This window comes from Stegostoma tigrinum, chromosome 9, assembly GCF_030684315.1.
Source record: "Stegostoma tigrinum isolate sSteTig4 chromosome 9, sSteTig4.hap1, whole genome shotgun sequence".
Lineage (NCBI taxonomy): Eukaryota > Metazoa > Chordata > Chondrichthyes > Orectolobiformes > Stegostomatidae > Stegostoma > Stegostoma tigrinum.
Genome location: NC_081362.1, coordinates 55,144,422 through 55,162,218, shown reverse-complemented (window position 1 = coordinate 55,162,218; position 17,797 = coordinate 55,144,422). Strand labels below are relative to the sequence as shown.

The window sequence follows — 17,797 nt, the reverse complement described above, 5'->3', positions numbered from 1 at the left end:
GATCAGACCTCCTACACCTTCCTCCAGATCATTTACATATATCACAAACAACAGAGGTCCCAGCACAGATCCCTGTGGAACACCACTGGTTACAGGTCTCCAATTTGAGAAACTCCCTTCTACTACTACTCTCTGTCTCCTGTTGCCCAGCCAGTTTTTTATCCATCTAGCTAGCACACCCTGGACCATCTCCAAAGTGGAAAGGCTGAGGATATTTGAATTTGATCAAATCAATTGCCCCTTTGAAGTGTGGATTCAAAAAAAGCTTTGAAATTGGGGAAGGTGTTTGTCCTGTGAAACTACTTATTTCACTGTTTTCATCTGTTCCCCTTTTAGCTTAGCCATCCCATCCCCCACCCCCGCCTTTCATTGTTCTCTCTCTCTCTCTCTCTCTCTCTGTTTTTTCTCTCTCATTGTACTGATGAAACCTAATGATTAGCTAATCATTATGATCTTATAATTGCTGTCTCCTTCCCAGATTTACACCAAATATTACACACCTTTAGCACTTCACTTGCAAAACGCTTGCACACAACGTATATGCTTTTGATCGTAGCCTACTCATCTTGTTTGAGATTCCAGCATTATTATTAGCAGAGAGAATTCTCAGCCAACCTTGTCTAAATTAAGTTTAATGATAAATATACTTTAGTTTACCCTTTTCTTTGAGTTTCTCCTATTTAAGATATGTTTTTGTTTTAACAGGAATATGAAAGATTGGAACAGGAAAATACTGCTCTAAAAAGGGAAATAAGGAAACTTAGTGAAGAAGTGAAACATTTATCAGAAGCTTTGAAAGATCATGAACGCATTTGTCCACTGATACAGTGTGCCATGAACTTTGTCACAATGCCTAGGCCTCACTCAGATGGACTTGCCAGCTGTTTAGCACGTCCTGGTCAAAGTGAAGTCTCTTAAGTGGCACTGAAATTGCAAAATTTAATTTTATCACAGAAGATTCTGATACATTGTCAAATGTTTGAATGTGTTCGATTTTTGTTTTGTAAATAGAGAGTCGTGAGGACATTATTTATGAGATGTTGGCCCATATTATGAACTGATGCTGCTGTGGTCCTGTGCACTGTCATGCCAAGTCTGAAGACAAAGGCACACTTATAGTGACCTGAACAATGTGCAGTACGGCGAGACTTGTGGATGAGTACGACAAGAAGTCAGCAAATCCGAAAATGATGTTGCAAGCAATTCACTATGTCTTTTATGTATCTCCAGAACAGTGTGGCAAGTTTCTCACTAGACACCAGTGGATTGCTAATTAAAGGGATTGTTAAGTGCCTTGTTATGCCACAATTCACTTCATTAATATTCAGCTTCGTCTCTTACCTAAATACTTTGAACAAACTAGACATCAAGTATTTCACTAGGGAGGTCAGAATGCATATTTGACAACTTCCGCTCGCTACTTGGTGACAATATCTCAGGGCACTCTCTTAAGCATCCTATATCCACAGACATTGGCATCCAATAGGTGCCAACCTCTATGAATCTTAATGGCACACCTCCAACTCACTTAAAAGATACTTCAACACTTCAGTGCTGCACCTCAAGTTGCAATACTGCTACAGTGCATTCAGGGATTAGCAGCCATCTCATGGACCAGACGTGGCTGCATCTCCGGACTGTGTGCTTGTTATCACAGTGATCACTTGCTCTGAGCCTCTCTGAATGCTCTTGGCATCCCAGACTTGCATTGCTTTGCCTTCCCTTTTTGCACTCTGCCCTCTCATCCAGAGATACCAGGCTTATGGTGCATCTATATTGCCTTTCCACTTAGTGCAGACAGAAAGTCAGAAAAACTGTCATGGATATCAGCAGTCCTCAGTTAAGACGAGGGTAGTAGCTTACAGGTACAGATCCCTTCCCACAATGTGGGTGCCCACCTTTCATTGTCTACCATGTCCAAGGTACACGCTAGGAACCATGCAGGGCAGATCGCACTTGCCACGCTTGTCCTGGTGCACAACAGCTTTTTATCGACCCCCAGTGCCAGGGATGCGAGTCAATTCTGGGATATCCTGGGAGTGGCAAGTTGTTCTGTGAACTGTGCCAAGTAAGATTGGGCTAGAATTGGATGAGAGGGACATAAAAGGGGCAGTGTAGGTAGTTGATGAGGCAATTTTGGTAAGACAAGGGAAAAAATTTTGCTAGAGTATAGTGAAAAACGCACCAAAAAAAATCTCAACACACTTGGTACTTTGCCAAAAAGTGTTACGTTCAGCCCATAAATTTTTCTTTATTTTGCATATTGTTCAGGGAATATATGTATAATGCTCCTCTGAAATCAAATGCTATAAGATTCTTAGCAGTTGGATAGTCCTCGTAACTGAAACCTGGCATGCATCTTAACTTTAAACACATCCGCACAAAGGCAGGCCAGGAGAATATAATATTTGGTTACACAATTTAATAAGCTTTGTCGTGAACAGTAAGAAAGTCAGCTTTTTGAGACAAACGTTCCGAAATTTTGCATTTGTTTAGTAAACCTTTGCATCCCCAACACCTTGCCCCTACGCTGCCCTTTTAGCTGTATTTTCAATGTCATAAGTTTTGAAACCAGCAAGTAGTAAACTTTGTTCTGTCCTTAAATAAAAATAAAACTGACCAAATGAATAGTTATATTTCTTGTGGCTACTCACTCCTGAGATTTGAACTCTGTGGGAGTTTCATTTCCTCTAAAAGGTGAAGAAAGCTCAACATCATATCCTACACTAAATGAAAAAAACAGCACGTAGCTATGTCCACAAAACAAAAAATAGCAATTCTTCACCACAGTGATAGGTTCTTGCATCCATTAAGAGAAAATTCAGATGAACTGTAAAGTATTCATACAATAACATTTTAGAATCCAAATGTTTGTCTGTGACGTATTATGAAGATTCATACACTTTTTTGTGGTTTCTGAAAGTAGCTAATGGCTTAATCTTTAGACATGGTTATTTTACGTCTCAAATCTTGAATCTCCATGGTTTTTTGATACTCCTTTTAATTATTGCTGTTCTGTGATTGCTTTTGTTTTGAACAATGAACGTGTGTCCTCTGTTAAAGACAGGTGATCGGTAACCATTGTGGTAGATACAGTCTGTCTTAATGTTAATGAATGCTTAACTGACGAACAGTACATCTAGTGACTGAAAGTTAGACACGTTAAAATTTCCGTTTCTTTTGCTTTTATCGCACCTTCCCCAAAGCATCAAGTCACTCACATACAATCACAAAGATTTTGCAAGTTAAAAAAATAAAAAAAATTTGGTACAAATGACTGGTGAATGTTTGAGTGAAATGCTCAAGCCAAGACAAGAAAGATAGACTTAAAGCTATTTAGAAGGTATGAGAGCTGGTTAAGGTTGGTTGGATAGACTCAAAAAAAAGGTAATAAATGATAAATAATATAAAATGTTAAATGAAAAATGGATTCCATTTTTCCATACAAAAAAGTAAACCAATTGATGCAATTTATGTAATTTCCAAAAAGAAATGATGAAGTGCCACTACAAAGGCAGACATGCAAGATAAGAACTCATGGAGTTGGGGTAATATATTAACTGGGACGGACACTTGGTTAACGAACAGGAAGTGTAGAGTCAGCATTTGCCACAAGGGGGTTAGACTAGAAGAATAAGGATGTGGCTCCACATGTCAAAGGCTTTGGTGAGATTACACCTGGAGTACTGTAGGCAGTTTTGGTCTCCATAACAAAGGAAGGATCTATTTACCTTGGAAGCAGTGCAGGCAAGTTTCCCAAAATGAGACAGTCATTCTACTGAGATTGATTCAGTGAATTAAGCCTATAATCTCTGGAGTTAGAATGAGAGTTGATACCATTGAAACGTTAAGGATTCCAAAGGGCTTGATAGGGTAGATACTATGAGCATGTTTCTCCTTGCTGAAATCCAAGAACATGCTTCAGAAGGGGATTGATTACTTAGCACTGAGATGAGAAATTTCTTCACTCATAGGGTTGTGAACCTTTCAAATTCGCTACTGTAGGAAGTTATGAATGCAACATTTTTGAACATGTTTAAGGCCAAGATAGATTATTGTGTTCTCTCAGGGATTTGAGCAATGAGTCTAATATGAGGAAGCAGAGCTGAGGCAGAAGATGAACCAAGTTCGTATCTTGGTTGTTCATATCAAAGAAAGTTCAAGGGGTGTAGAGCTTCTACTTATGATGATTTATTTGAAATAAGATCCATCCCAAAGTAGTAGGCTTTCAAGCAAAAGATTATTTGTTTGTACACAATTTGTAACTTTACCAGACAACCTGAGTGAAGCAATTCATTTCTCCTGCTTTTGAGAGAATAATGTATATACGTTAAAACATGCTGTGGCCACTATAATTTCTTTTACTGATAAATTGTTTTTCTCTATCCAAATCACGTTCATAAGTACACAGTTACTCTGAGTCATAAATATTTGCTTCAACATGTTTGCCTGAAAATTAGGAGTTCCCTAAAATATCAGCCGTTTTATTCCTACAATTAGAGTCCATTTCAGACAATTTGGAACCAGCGTAGGCCCTGCCCAAGAGGTTAAGAATAATCTTGCCTAAATGGTAATGTGCTCACACCACTCCAAATTTCTGGCTTAACTAATCTGTGTCATTATTCATAACCACTAGTTGCTGACTCAAACCTGTAAAAATTTGACAATGTAGATCTTCAGAAAATCAAATAGAAAACTCATGACAAAAGTCAGAAGGCATGGAGAGAGGCAACAAGTAAGACCACAAAATGCAGAGTAGAATTTGAAGGAGGTTCTATCGGAGCAATTGAAGGTGAGGAGGTATTCCAGTGCTGTTCTATTTGGTCTCCCCCATTTGAACTTCTACAACCTCCTACCCCCAATACCGCGCCCAGACATGGCGGAAGAGGTGTTATGGAAAGCCAGCAGCAAAACGTGAGTGGATTTGCTTTCTATTAAACAACAGCAAGTTGCAGATAAAAGTTGTAAGCAATATAGCCTTTACCTTAAAATGTTTAAAATTTGCAAATTATTCAACATTTAAAAGAAATGAAATTTTCCTTAGTATTATATATATTATAAAATCAAAAATTACCACAAAGCCATTCTCAACTACTTGCAGTGAACAACACAACTTTTATGAGCATTCCCTGCCTCAAGAGGCCTTGCAATCCAGCATCTCGTGTAATTTGTGTTAATTGTGGCAGACCAGGCATTCAATATTTTTGTAATAGAACAGTACAGTACACTACAGGCCCTTCAGCCCACAATGTTGTGCCGATCTTTTACCCTAATCCTAAAATCAATCTAACGTCCACCCCTACCTTATACTATCATCCGTATGCCTATCTAATAGCTGCTTAAATGTCCCCAATGAGGCCAACTGCACTACCCTCTCCGGCAATGCACTCCACGCCCTGACCATTCTCTGAATAAAGAATTTACCTCTGACTTTTCCCCTATATCTACCTCCTCTCACTTTAAAACTATGCCCCTTAATAAAAGCTACTTCCACCCTAGGAAAAAGTCTCTGGCTATCCACTCTTTCTATAGCTCTGATCATTTTGTACACCTCTATCAACTCACCTCACATCTTTCTTTGTTCTAAAGAGAAAAGCCCTAGCTTTCTCAACCTTTCCTCACAAGATCAACCCTCTATTCCAGGCAACATCCTGGTGAATCTCCCGTACAACTTTTCCAGTGCTTCCACATCTTTCCTGTAATGAGGCGACTAGAACTGGACACAATACTCCAGATGTGGCTGAACCAGGGTTTTGTATAGCTAGAACATAACTTCACGGCTCTTGAACTCAATCCCTTTATTAATGAAAGCTAACACACCATATGCCTTCTTAACAACTCTATCCAACTGGGTGGCAGCTTTCAGGGACTGTGGACATAAACCCCAAAATCCCTCTGCTCCTCCACACTGCCAAGAATCTTTCCATTAACGCTGTATTCTGCTTTCAAGTTTGCCCTACCAAAATTAATCACCTCACATTTTTCAGGGTTAAACTCCATCTGCCACTTCTCAGCTCAACTCTGCATCCTATCAATGTCCCTTTGTAACCGAGACTAACCCTCTGCACTACCCACAACTTGACCCACCTTTGTATCATCTGCAAACTTACTAATCCACCCTTCCACCCCTTCATCCAAATCATTTACAAAAATCACAAGTAGAAAAGGAGCTAGAGCAGATCCTTGTGGTACATCACTCGTAACTGAGCACCATGTTGAATATTTTCTGTCCACTACCACCCTTTGTCTTCTAAGGGTCAGCCAATTCTGAATCCAATCTGCCACAGTTTCCCCCTATCCCATGCCTCCTTACCTTCTGCATGAGCCTACCAAGGGAACCTCGTCAAACGCCTTACTTAAATCCATGTATACCACATCCACTGCTCTACCTTCACCCATGTGTTTGGTCACCTCTTCAAAGAATTCAATAAGGTTTGTGAGGCATGATCTACCCCTCACAAATCCATGCTGACTATCACGAATCAAACTGTGCCTTTCCAAGTGATCATAAATCCTATCTCTCAGAGCCCATTCCAATAATTTGCTCACCACTGACTTAGATTAAGTGGCTTGTGATTTCTGGGGTTATCCCTATTCACTTTTTTGAACAAGGGAATGATGTTTGCCTCTTTCCAATCTTCCGGCACTATTCCCGTGGACAGCGAGGATGAAAAGATCATCGCCAAAGGTCCTGCGATCTCTTCCCTCTCTTCCCATAGAATCCTTGGATAAATCCCATCAGGCCATTAGGACGGCATGGTGGCTCAGTGGTTAGCACTGCAGCCTCACAGCACCAGGGACCCAGGTTCGATTCAGCCTCAGGCGACTGTCTGTGTGGAGTTTGCACGTTCTCTGCGTGTCTGAGTGGGTTTCCTCCCACAGTCCAAAGATGTGCAGGTTAGGTGGATCGACCATGCTAAATTGCCCATAGCGTTCAGGGATGTGTAGTTTAGGTGAAATATAGGGGGATGGGTCTGGGTGGGATGCTCCAAGGGGCAGTGTGGATTTGTTGGGCCGAAGGGCCTGTTTCCACACTGTAGGGAATCTACAAATCTAGGCCCAGGGGACTTACCTATCTTCAAGTTCCTCATAATTCTGAGTACATCTTCCCTACTAACATTGAACTCGTCCAGCCTACCAGCCTGTTTCACACTGTCCTCCTGTACAACTAGGTCCCTCTCAGTTGTGAATACCAAAGTAAGGTATTCATTAAGGACCTCTCCTATCTGTTTATGCTCTGTGCGTAAGTTCCCTTTACAATCCTTGAGTGGCCCTACTCTTTCCCTGATCATTCTCTTTTTCTTCACTAATGTGTAAAAAGCATTGAAATTTTCCTTGATCCTATCTACCAGGGTTTTCTCATGCCCCTTTATAGCTCTCTTAACCCCTTTCTTCAACTCCTTCCTGGATAACTTGTATCCAACTAGAGCCGTTTCTGATCCTTGTTTCCTAAGCCTTATATAAACATTCTTCTTCCTCTTAACCAGTCGTTCAAACTTTCTTGAGAACCAAGGCTCCCTCACTCAACCAGATCTTCCTTGCTTGCTCAGGACAAACATATCAAGCACACGCAGTGTGCATTCCTTAAACACTCTCCACATTTCAATAGTGCTCTTCCCTGACAGCCTCTGTTCCCATTTTATGTTACCCAGTTTTTGCCTAACAGAATTGTAATTACCATTCCCCTCGTTATAAACCTTGCCCCACTGTATGTATCTATCCTTTTCCATGATTGTTGTAAAAGTAACAGAGTTATGATCACTACCAACAAAATGCTCTTCAGCCAACAGATCTAACACTTGGCCTGGTTCATTGCCAAGCACCAAATCCAAAGTGGCCTCTCCTCATGTTGGCCTATCTACGTACTGTGTCAGGAAACCTTCCTGAATGCACTTGACAAAATCTGCTCCATCTAAACTGTTACAACTAAAAAGTTTCTAATCAATATTTGGAAAGTTAAAGTTACCCATGACGACAACCCTGTGACTTCTGCACCTTTCCAGTATCTGCCTGCCAATCTGTTCCTCCACTTCTCTGCAACTATTAGGGCGTCCGTAAAAAAACCCCAACAATGTGACTGCTCCTTTCTTGTTCCTGACCTCAAACCAATCTGACTCTGTAGACATATCATTCCTGAACTGCCTTTCAGTAGCTGCTGTACTCACCCTGACTAGGAATGCTACTCCCCCACCTCTTTTACCACCCTCCCTATTTCTTTTAAAGCATCTAAATCCCGGAACTTCCAACAACCATTCCTGTCACTGAGTTACCCAAGTTTCTGTAATGGCCACAACATCGTAGTTCCAAGTACTGACCCATGATCTAAGTTCATCCGCCTTATTTCTGATACTTCTAGCATTGAAGTGTACACCCCTCAAACCATCTCCATGTCCACAGTTTTGCTTCATTGACCGCATTTCTTTATTAGCAACCTCTCTCCCTTTTGTGTCTGTTGGAAGGCTGAATACCTCATCTTCTGAGTTACAAATCTGGTTCCCCACCCCTTACTTAATAGGTTAAGTAAATGTATACATAAACACTTAGCTATGTTTATTGCACAAGTACCAAATATCCATAGTTTATTGAACCGTCTTTACATAAATATATATGTGAAATAAAGCAGACATTATGTATCTCCAGTTTTAATCATTCCACCACTGGGGTCTGTGCATTCAGCTATCTAGGTGTTATTCTTAATTTCTTTCCAAGTCTTGCTGACTCTTCAATTTTCCTTTCAGGCACTCATGAATTATCATCAGTCCTGATATTTCCTTTTGTGTGTGGTGTGTTACATTTCACCGGGGAGCACCCTAAAAATCATGTCTAGATATTTTGAGAGTTAAAGTTAAAGATTTTATAAAAGGATGCCAATTTTTCTACTCATTTTTAGACCCAGGTTGACAGAAAACATGTTTCTGTGTTTAACAAGAATGACTATTTATTTCAAATAATTAGATTCTACTTACAGATAAACAATTCTGAACTGTCAACACATAATTCTACTAGTTAAAACTTTAGTGGCCTTATGACATCCCTCCTACATACATACAGGCAATGCACTGCATCAATAAAACATGGGTGTTGTGGGCAGAGGGAAATGTTGGGAAGGCTGCAATAGTTCCTGTTCATAGTGTTCGCTGATGTGATCCTTTGGCTTGAGAGGACTTGCTGCTTCTTGATCTTCCTTCTCCAGGCGCTTTTACCTGCTTGCAAGAAACTGAGTGATTGGCAACTCTGAATTATTGCTTAAAAGCCAGAGCTTACAACAACTATTGAGGGAAACAAATAAGTTTATCCCCTAGCTTGAGGTGTATTTTTTCACTGCAGAGAAAGGGCAGCTCCTTCCTTTTCATGGTCTGATGGTTTCTGACCAAACATTCACATACGTAAACTCTACAGCTATGTAGGAGCTAATCACATAGTTACTGTCACCAACAACTGGTCATCACTCCACAGACCAATCAAGTACCAGTTGCTGGTACATTGACCTTTTGAATGGTCCAATCACCTGCACCCCCTACTTCACTCAAACCCATGCCCCCATCCCCTGGCTTCAGTTCATCTGTTGTAACCACACCTTTGAACAAAGAACACAACAGTATTACCATGAATGTCATAGAATTCCTATAGTGCTGAAAGAGACTATTTGGCCCATTGCCTCTGCACTGATCCTTCGAAGAGCATCCCACCCAGACCTGCCCCGTAGCCTACCTCCATAATCCTGCATTTACCATGGCCAATCCACCTAACCTGGCCATGTTTGGACTGTGGGAGGAAACCCGAGCACCCTGTAGAAACATAACCAGACACAAGGAGAATGTGCTAACTCCACACGTCAAATAACTTGCTTTTAAAAAGCGTAGTTATTCTTTCAGCAATCCTTGATTTTTGAAACAGTCCTTTTTCCACTTCAGTGCATAATCATAAAAAATTAAAAGCTTTAAAGTTATTAAATATTTTTTGATATGCACCTTGAGACAGTTTAGTACACAAAAGGCGCTATATGTTTACAAGTTGTTGTAGTTGTCATTAATGATTTAAACTCAGAAACTGGAGTTACATGACTGAAAATCCATTCACGCTAGCATTTGGATGTAACTGACTACAGGGAACTATTCCTCCAGTGGAATAGGTTGCCACAAGTTCTACCCGAAATTGGACCTTGCATCTTAACTGACATTAAAAATCCCAGAACAGCTTGTCATTGAAGAGTTGAAGTTATTTTAGGATGCTGCAGCAGCCCACAGTTAAGATCTTAAGGTGACTGAGGAAGGGGTTTGGGGTTGTGTGAGAACTGGGGTGAGTTTGGGTGAACCAGGGGTAGGTGATGATGCAAGTAGGAATAAGGTCATGATACAGTCCTTTATCAGAAGGGGACACGTAGTGGCCAGTACAGCTTATAGATGATTTTAAAATGGGGCTGGGAAGAGGAATCTTGCATCTTCAGGCTCTTCATTCAGGTAAGGTTGATAAAAAAACTTACCATTTTGAGGTGATCTGCAGTTGTCACTTTTAAGGACTGTTAAAGACTGAAAAGCCGGTTTTCTTGTAAACAATTGACCTGCCATTGGCTACAATGAGGAAAACCCTGTTTGCACAGTATACCTAAATCAGAGCTTACTTGCATAGAAAAAGTGCTTAATGTCTGGTTCAGAGACATTTTATTGCTTTTGCCAGTATGATGGATGACAAACACTCCACAACTTTGATGTGTGTAGCTCCAACAACACTCAAGCTGCTGACGTCATCCAGGTCAAAGCATGATGCTTGCTTTACATTTCATCCATTAACTTAAACATACACTTCCTCTGCTACAAATGCATCATGGCAGCAGTAGCTGCTGCAGATCTATTGCAATAACCAAGCCTCCTTGGACAGCACTTTCCAAAACCTTCTTGAACACTTTCCAGTTTGATAGAACCTTCCCTGAATGTAAGAATATTGAAAAATTAACATCAATCCAGCTACTAGCTCATTATCCACCTCATTTAAGACCTTAGAATGAAGTCCACCTGGACCCAGAGCCTTGTCTATCTGCAATTCCATCAGTTTACTCAGAACAGTAAGATAAAGTCACCAGAGGATCATAGGTCTGCTCTTTCATTAGAGACAGACATACCTGGTGGTGGTTTAACCTGAGGGCCACAGGTGAGGGGAGAGGTCAAGGAGTTGGGACCTTCATAGTCACCTCACCCATTCCCTCTTAGGCTGTAGGCTAAGGGGACGATAGCTACAGTGGACATGAACAAGTGGTCAGACCAGAACCTTGAAGTAAGAGCCAGGAATGGCCATCTCATATCAGAGCACTTCCAAATCAATAGCAGGATGACACCATCTTCAATTCTACAGTGGCCTCCATAGCGGCTTCCTGATTAGTTAAACTGCTACAGAACTGAGAAGTTAGACCCATGAGAAAAGATTGAACTGTGGCTCTTCTTAGGGAAGGAAAGACTGAGGTGTGGCCCTGAGAAAGATCTTTAAAACTATAAAAATATTTAACAATTATAGGTGTGGAGAAAACGATGGACTCAAAATGTGGTTGACCAAATTGTATAAAGTCAAGGCTACATATGTCATTTCAAATCCAAAATAGTGTCCGTTATCACATACTATGCCACCACTCTGCAGCCTTCACCAACTTTAGTTAGTAGCACAAACCACAAAATACTCTTACTAACTCAACAGTAGTCTGTAAAAATAAATCAGCAACTAACCTGAAAATATTGATGAAAACAGTGCTAGCAGCCCTTCCTACCGTTAGTTTATATTCTGCCATGTGAGATTAAGTGGGAGTGTTGATGTTGAAATTAACACCACTGAAATCTAATCACCATTACTCACTTGTTGAAATCACAACCAAACTTCTCTGTGTCCTTTTGCAGTACAGCCTTGTGTGTTCTGATAACACCCTCACCAAAATGAAGATTGGTGTGTGGCCACATCAGAAATTTGAATATTTATGTGCAGCACAGACAGTATTTTGGATTTGAAATAATGCATATAGCATTGACTTTATACGATTTGGTCAACCGCATTTTGAGGCCGTCTTTTTCTCATATCCATATTTTTAAACCTTTTCATAGTTTTAAAGATCTTTGCCAGGGCCACACCTCAGTCTTTCCTTCCCTAAAAGATCCTCAGTTCAACCTTTTCTCATGAGTATAGCTTCTCAGTTCTGTAGCAGTCTAACCAATCAGGAAGCCACTTTGGGGGCCACTGTCCAATTGAGGATGGTGTCATCCTGCCATTGATTTGGAAGTGCTCTCATTTGAGATGGCCATTCCTGATGCTGCTGGAGGTAGGAGAGGGTACCTTCAGGCTGAGTCAGCCTTGAAGGTCAGGCAAATCCTTTTATCTCTTTTACCATTATTTACTTTACAGTCGGGGTGGGGGTACACTCTCCAATCTTGAGTGACTATAATCTTTGCAGACCCTCTCTGTAAGGAGCAGCCATAAAGCAGATCTGTCTCCTGTTAACCCAGTGGGGGTCTGTCAGAGCTGGCCTATAGCTCTTCTTAGACGTGGTCCTCCCTGATATTTGCAACTTGCATCAGGGGCTGAATTTAGTCACTTAAAGGGGTTAATGATGTGTCCACCTCTGGTCAGTGGGTGGTCACATTGCTAATTTTCCTATCCTGTAGCAGTGAAAATTAGGGTCCCAATTTTATGCCTTCCACAGCCATTTTACAAGCCTTCCTATCTTCAGATACTGGTAAGATCAAGCACAGTCTTTTCTCTGGTGTCTCTACATCATTTTTATACAGTGAAGTTCTGTGCTGTCTGTGATGCTTCTGGTGTTTCAAGTAGGTTTATAACTTCTCTGTTTGTTATTACTTTTAATGATTTGTGTCTTGTATCCCACATCTTTCTGCATCTCACCATCAGTTGGGTATCTGAACAAAAAGGCAAAGAATTGTGGATGCTGGAAATCAGAAACAAAAGCTGAAATTGCTGGAAAAACTCAGTAGGTCTGGCAGCAGTGACCCTTCTTGAGAACTGATTGTAGCTTGGAAAAGGTATGTACGCTAGAGAAGAGTTTGGGGGAAGGAGAATAAGTAAACAATAAGTGGATATGGAGCCCAGGGAGTGAGAAAACAGTTGGGCAGACAAAAGGAATTGTCAGCCTCAGCTACCTGTTTGTGGTAGCAATCCATGTGATGAAAAGGCCTAGTGTATGGGATTGGATTAAGGACATGGGGAAAGATGCTCAGGTCCTAAAATTATTGAACATGATATTGGACCCAGAGGATGCAGCGTTCCTAAGATGCTGTTCTTCCAGCTTGTGCTGAGCTTCGCTGGAGGACTGCAGTAAGCCTGAGAGTCAGATGTTGGCCAGGGAACACAGTGGTGTGTGAAAGTGACAGTCTGACATTTTTACCAATGTCTTGGTAAACTGTAAATTGATTCATTTTTCCATAGAAATTAGTGACCTTGATGACATACATCAGAAAATCTGCATTGAGCTAAACAGAGAAAAACAGGAATTGGCTGGAATAAGTGAATCTATCTAAATTTGCTATGTGTTCAGGTGTTAATATTGACTATTATCAATTACTTTTATTTTTGAAAAATATCTTCGAATTAGTCAGAGTTCTAATAGTATGTTCAAATACTGAGAAGGCCAATAAAACTTAAATTAAAAATTTCAAACTGAAGTTATACACTGACTCCCTTTACAGATGAATTATATTGTTCTATCTGTATACATTGTCTGTAAGTGCAAATAAAAAAATCAGAATGTTTAGTTTGAAGACTCTGAAAATGGTGAGAATCCATACAGAGACAGATAACAGCAAAATATTTGTTCATCTCATCTGCTACATCTTTATAATCTAATATTAACTTGCCATGCTTATTCGCTAGAGCACTGATGCTCACATAACTTACTCTTTTTCTGTATAAATACCTGTAGAAACTCAGGTAAGCATATTTGGAGACAATACTGGGAAAAAAATACTAGGATATTAGCACATTGGGTCAGCTACTTAGTACCTTCCTGCCTCAGAAATTTTACCAGTGGTAGAGTCAATGTGAGAATGACAGGTAGCCAATAAAGCCTATTAAATTCCTAGGAGTGACAATAACCACAACCTGTCCTGGACTTCCCATGTAGATGCAACAGCCAAGAAAGTACAACAATGCCTCTTCTTCCTCAGCCAGCGTAGGATATACAGCATGAACATAAGGACCCTCACCAACTTCTATAGATGCACCATAGAAAGCATACTGTCTGGGTGCATAACGGCCTGGTATAGCAACTGCTCTGCCTGGGACTGTAAGAAACTATAGAAGGTGGTGTGCAAAACCCGGATCATTATGGAAGCCAACCTTCCATCCATGGACTCTATTTACACTTCTCATTGCCATTGAAAGGCTGACAGCATCATCAAAGACGCCTCCCACTCTGGTAATGCTCTCCTACAACCTCTTCTATCAAGCAGCAAATACAGAAGCTTGAACATGCACCAGCAGATTCTTAGAACAGTTTCTTCCCTTCTGTTACTAGACTGATGAGTGGATTCTCTAGCTTCAAATAACTTAATCTTGCTAACGTCGATCTTGCTTTGCATTTCTGCTGTGCAGTGTAACCTATATGCCTCGCTCTGTCTAAACAGCCTATGATTTGCATGTCCTTATCTACTATGATCTGCCTGTACTGCTTGCAAACAAAGCTTTTCACTGTACTCAGGTACACGTGACTACAATAAATCAAATCAAAGCGGGAGGCCATTGCCACCTCTAGGCCAATTATATCTTGACTCATCTATACTTTAACTATCTTTATTTGTCTTTGATTGTAACCCTTAATATCATTGTCAAGCTAATTTCAGTATTGAAATTTGCAGTTGACCAAGGCTCTACAGCATTTTGGGACAACTGAGTCCCAGGTTTCTGCTATCTTGTATGTGAGAAAAGTGGTAGTGACTGAAACAATGGGCTGGAAATTCGGTAGGAAGCATGGATCAGTACATGGAGCTACTTGCAACTGCAATATGTGGCCAGTACGGAGAACACAGAGGTAGGAATGGTTGTTGGATGTTCTGGGGTATAGATGTTTCAAAAGAACTAGGGAGGGAGGTAAAAGAGGTGGGCATTGCTAATCAGGGAAGGTGTCACAGCTGCAGAAAGGGAGGTCATGGAGGAAGGTTTGTCCACTGAGTCATTAGGGGTGGAAGTCAGAAACAGGAAAGGAGCAGTTTCTTTATTGGGAATTTTCTATAGACCCCCAGTAGCAACAGAGACACTGAGGTACAGATTGGGAGACAGATTTTGGAAAGGTGCAGAAGTAATAGTGTTGTTGTCATGCATGACTTCAATTTCCATAATATAGACTGGAACCTCCTAAGTGCAAATAATTTGGATGGAGCAGATTTTGTCAGGTGTGTCCAGGAAGGATTTCTGACTCAATATGGAGATAGGTCAACTAGAATGGGAGATATTTTGGGTTTGGTGCTTGACAACGAACCAGGCCAGGTGTCAGACCTCATGGTGGGAGAGCATTTTGGTGATAGTGATCACAACTTCCTGACCTTTACTATAGTCATGGAGAGGGATAGAAGCAGACAGTATGGGAAAGTATTTAATTGGAGGAGGGGGAATTACAATGAGAAAACCTTGGCAGGTAGGATCAAGAAAAACCCCAAGGCATTCAATATTTATGTAAGGAACAAGAGGATGGCCAGAGTGAGGGTAGGGCCAATCAGGAATAGTGGAGGGAACTTGTGCGCTGAGTCACAAGAGTTAGGGGAGGTCCTTAATGAATACTTTGCTTCGGTATTTACCAGTGAGAGGGGCCTTGGTGTTTGTGAGGGCAGCATGAAACAGGCAGATATGCTCGAACAGGTTGATGTTAGGAAGGAGGATGTGCTAGAAATTTTGAAGAAGGTGAGGATAGATGTCTCCTGGGCCAGATGGGATATATCCAAGGTTTCTACGGAAAGCGAGGGAAGAGATTGCTGTGCCTTTGGCAATGATCTTTGCACCCTCACTAACCACTGGAGTAGTACCAGAAAATTGGAGGGTTCCAAATGTCATTCCCTTGCTCAAAAAAGGGGATAGGGATAATCCTGGAAATTACAGACCGATCAGTCTTACTTTTGTGGTGGGCAAATTATTGGAGTGGATTCTGAGAGATAGTATTTATGATTATTTGGAAAAACACAGTTTGATTATAAATAGTCAGTATGGCTTTGTGAGGGGCAGGTCCTGCCTCACAAGCTTTATTGAATTCTTGGAGGATGTGACAAAACACATCGATGAAGATAGATCAATGGATATGGTGTATATGGAGTTTAGCAAAGCATTTGATAAGGTTCCACATGGTAGGTTCATTCAGAAAGTAAGGAAGCATGGGATTCAGGGAAATTTGGCTGTCTGGATATAAAAGTAGCTGTCCAACAGAAGACTGAAGATGGCAAGTAGATGGCAAGTATTCAGCCTAGTAGTGGAGTAGTGCTCCATAGTGATGTCTTCTGGGACCTCTGCTCTTTGTGATCTTTATAAGTGACTTGGATGAGGAAGTGGAAGAGTGGGTTAGTAAGTTTGCTGACGACACAAAGGTACATGGAGCTGTGGATAGTGTGGAGGGCTTTTGTAGGTTGCAACAGAACATTGACAGGATGCAGAGCTGGGCAAAGAAGTGGCAGATGGAATTCAACTCAGAAAAGTATGAAGTGATTTATTTTGGAAGTTTGAATTTGAATGCAGAATATAGGGTTAGTGGCAGCATTCTCGATTTTAGGGTCCATGTCCAATGCTCCCTCAAAGTTGCAGCCCAAGTTGATAGGGTTGTAAAGAAGGCATATGGTGTGTTGGCTTTCATTGGCAGGGGAATTGAATTTAAGAGACATGAGGTTATTGCAGCAGCTCTATAAAACTCTGGTTAGACCACACTTGGAATATTGCGTTCAATTTGGGTCACCTCATTATAGGAAAGATATGGAAGCTTTAGAGAGGGTGCAGAGGAGATTTACCAGGATGCTGCCTGGACTGGAGGGCAAGTCTTATGAAGAAAGGTTGAGGGAGCTATGGCTTTTTTCATTAGAGCAAAGAAGAATGAGAGGTGACTTGATGGAGATGCACAAGATGATGAGAGGCATAGTTAGTGTGGATAGTCAGAGAATTTTCCCAGGGCAGAAATGACTATTACAAGGGGGCATAATGTTAAGGTGATTGAAGGAAGGTATAGGGGAGATGTCAGAGGTAGGTTATTCACACAGAGAGTGGAGAGCATGTGGAATGTGTTGCCGGCAGTGGTAGTGGAGTCAGATACTTTAGAGATTTTTAAGCGACTCTTGGATAGGCATATGGAGGATAGTAAAGTATAGGGTATGCAGAGTAGATTGAGCTTAGTAGGATAATAGGTTGGCACAACAACATGGGCCAAAGGGCCTGTACCATGCTGTACTGTTCTATGTTCTTTGTTCTATGTTCAGACAGCTCACCATCACCTGGAAGGAATATCAACTCTCCACAGCCATAAAGTACTGCAGTCAAGCTAAACAAGCTCCTGTTGGGACACCAACAATCAAAACTGAAGTTGCAAAGATAACAAAAAGACAAAACTAAAAGCTATATGTCTGAATGCATCAAACATGTATAACAAAGTAATCATATTGAACTAAATAAGTATGATCTGATAGACATTGCAGAGTTGTCGATGCAACTGACAGGGATTGAGTCCTAAATATTGAGGAATATATGACATTCAAGACGAAGAAGAAGTTAGGTAAAGATGGAGTGGAGTGGTGTCATTGTTAATCAGGGATAGTTTCTGTGTAGCAGTCAGAGCTGACCT

The 17,797-nt window shown here is 41.0% G+C and overlaps 1 protein-coding gene across 1 annotated transcript in view; it reads left to right on the top strand.

Annotated features, from left to right (window-relative positions):
* batf3 (basic leucine zipper transcription factor, ATF-like 3) overlaps positions 1–3,225 on the top strand; it is a 30,067-nt gene extending 26,842 nt beyond the window's left edge. Inside the window, exon 3 of the mRNA XM_048536306.2 lies at positions 706–3,225. Coding sequence (XP_048392263.1) covers positions 706–918 — 213 coding nt within the window. The 3' untranslated portion in view covers positions 919–3,225. The remainder of the gene's footprint in view (positions 1–705) is intronic.
* The last annotated feature ends 14,572 nt before the right edge of the window (positions 3,226–17,797 follow it).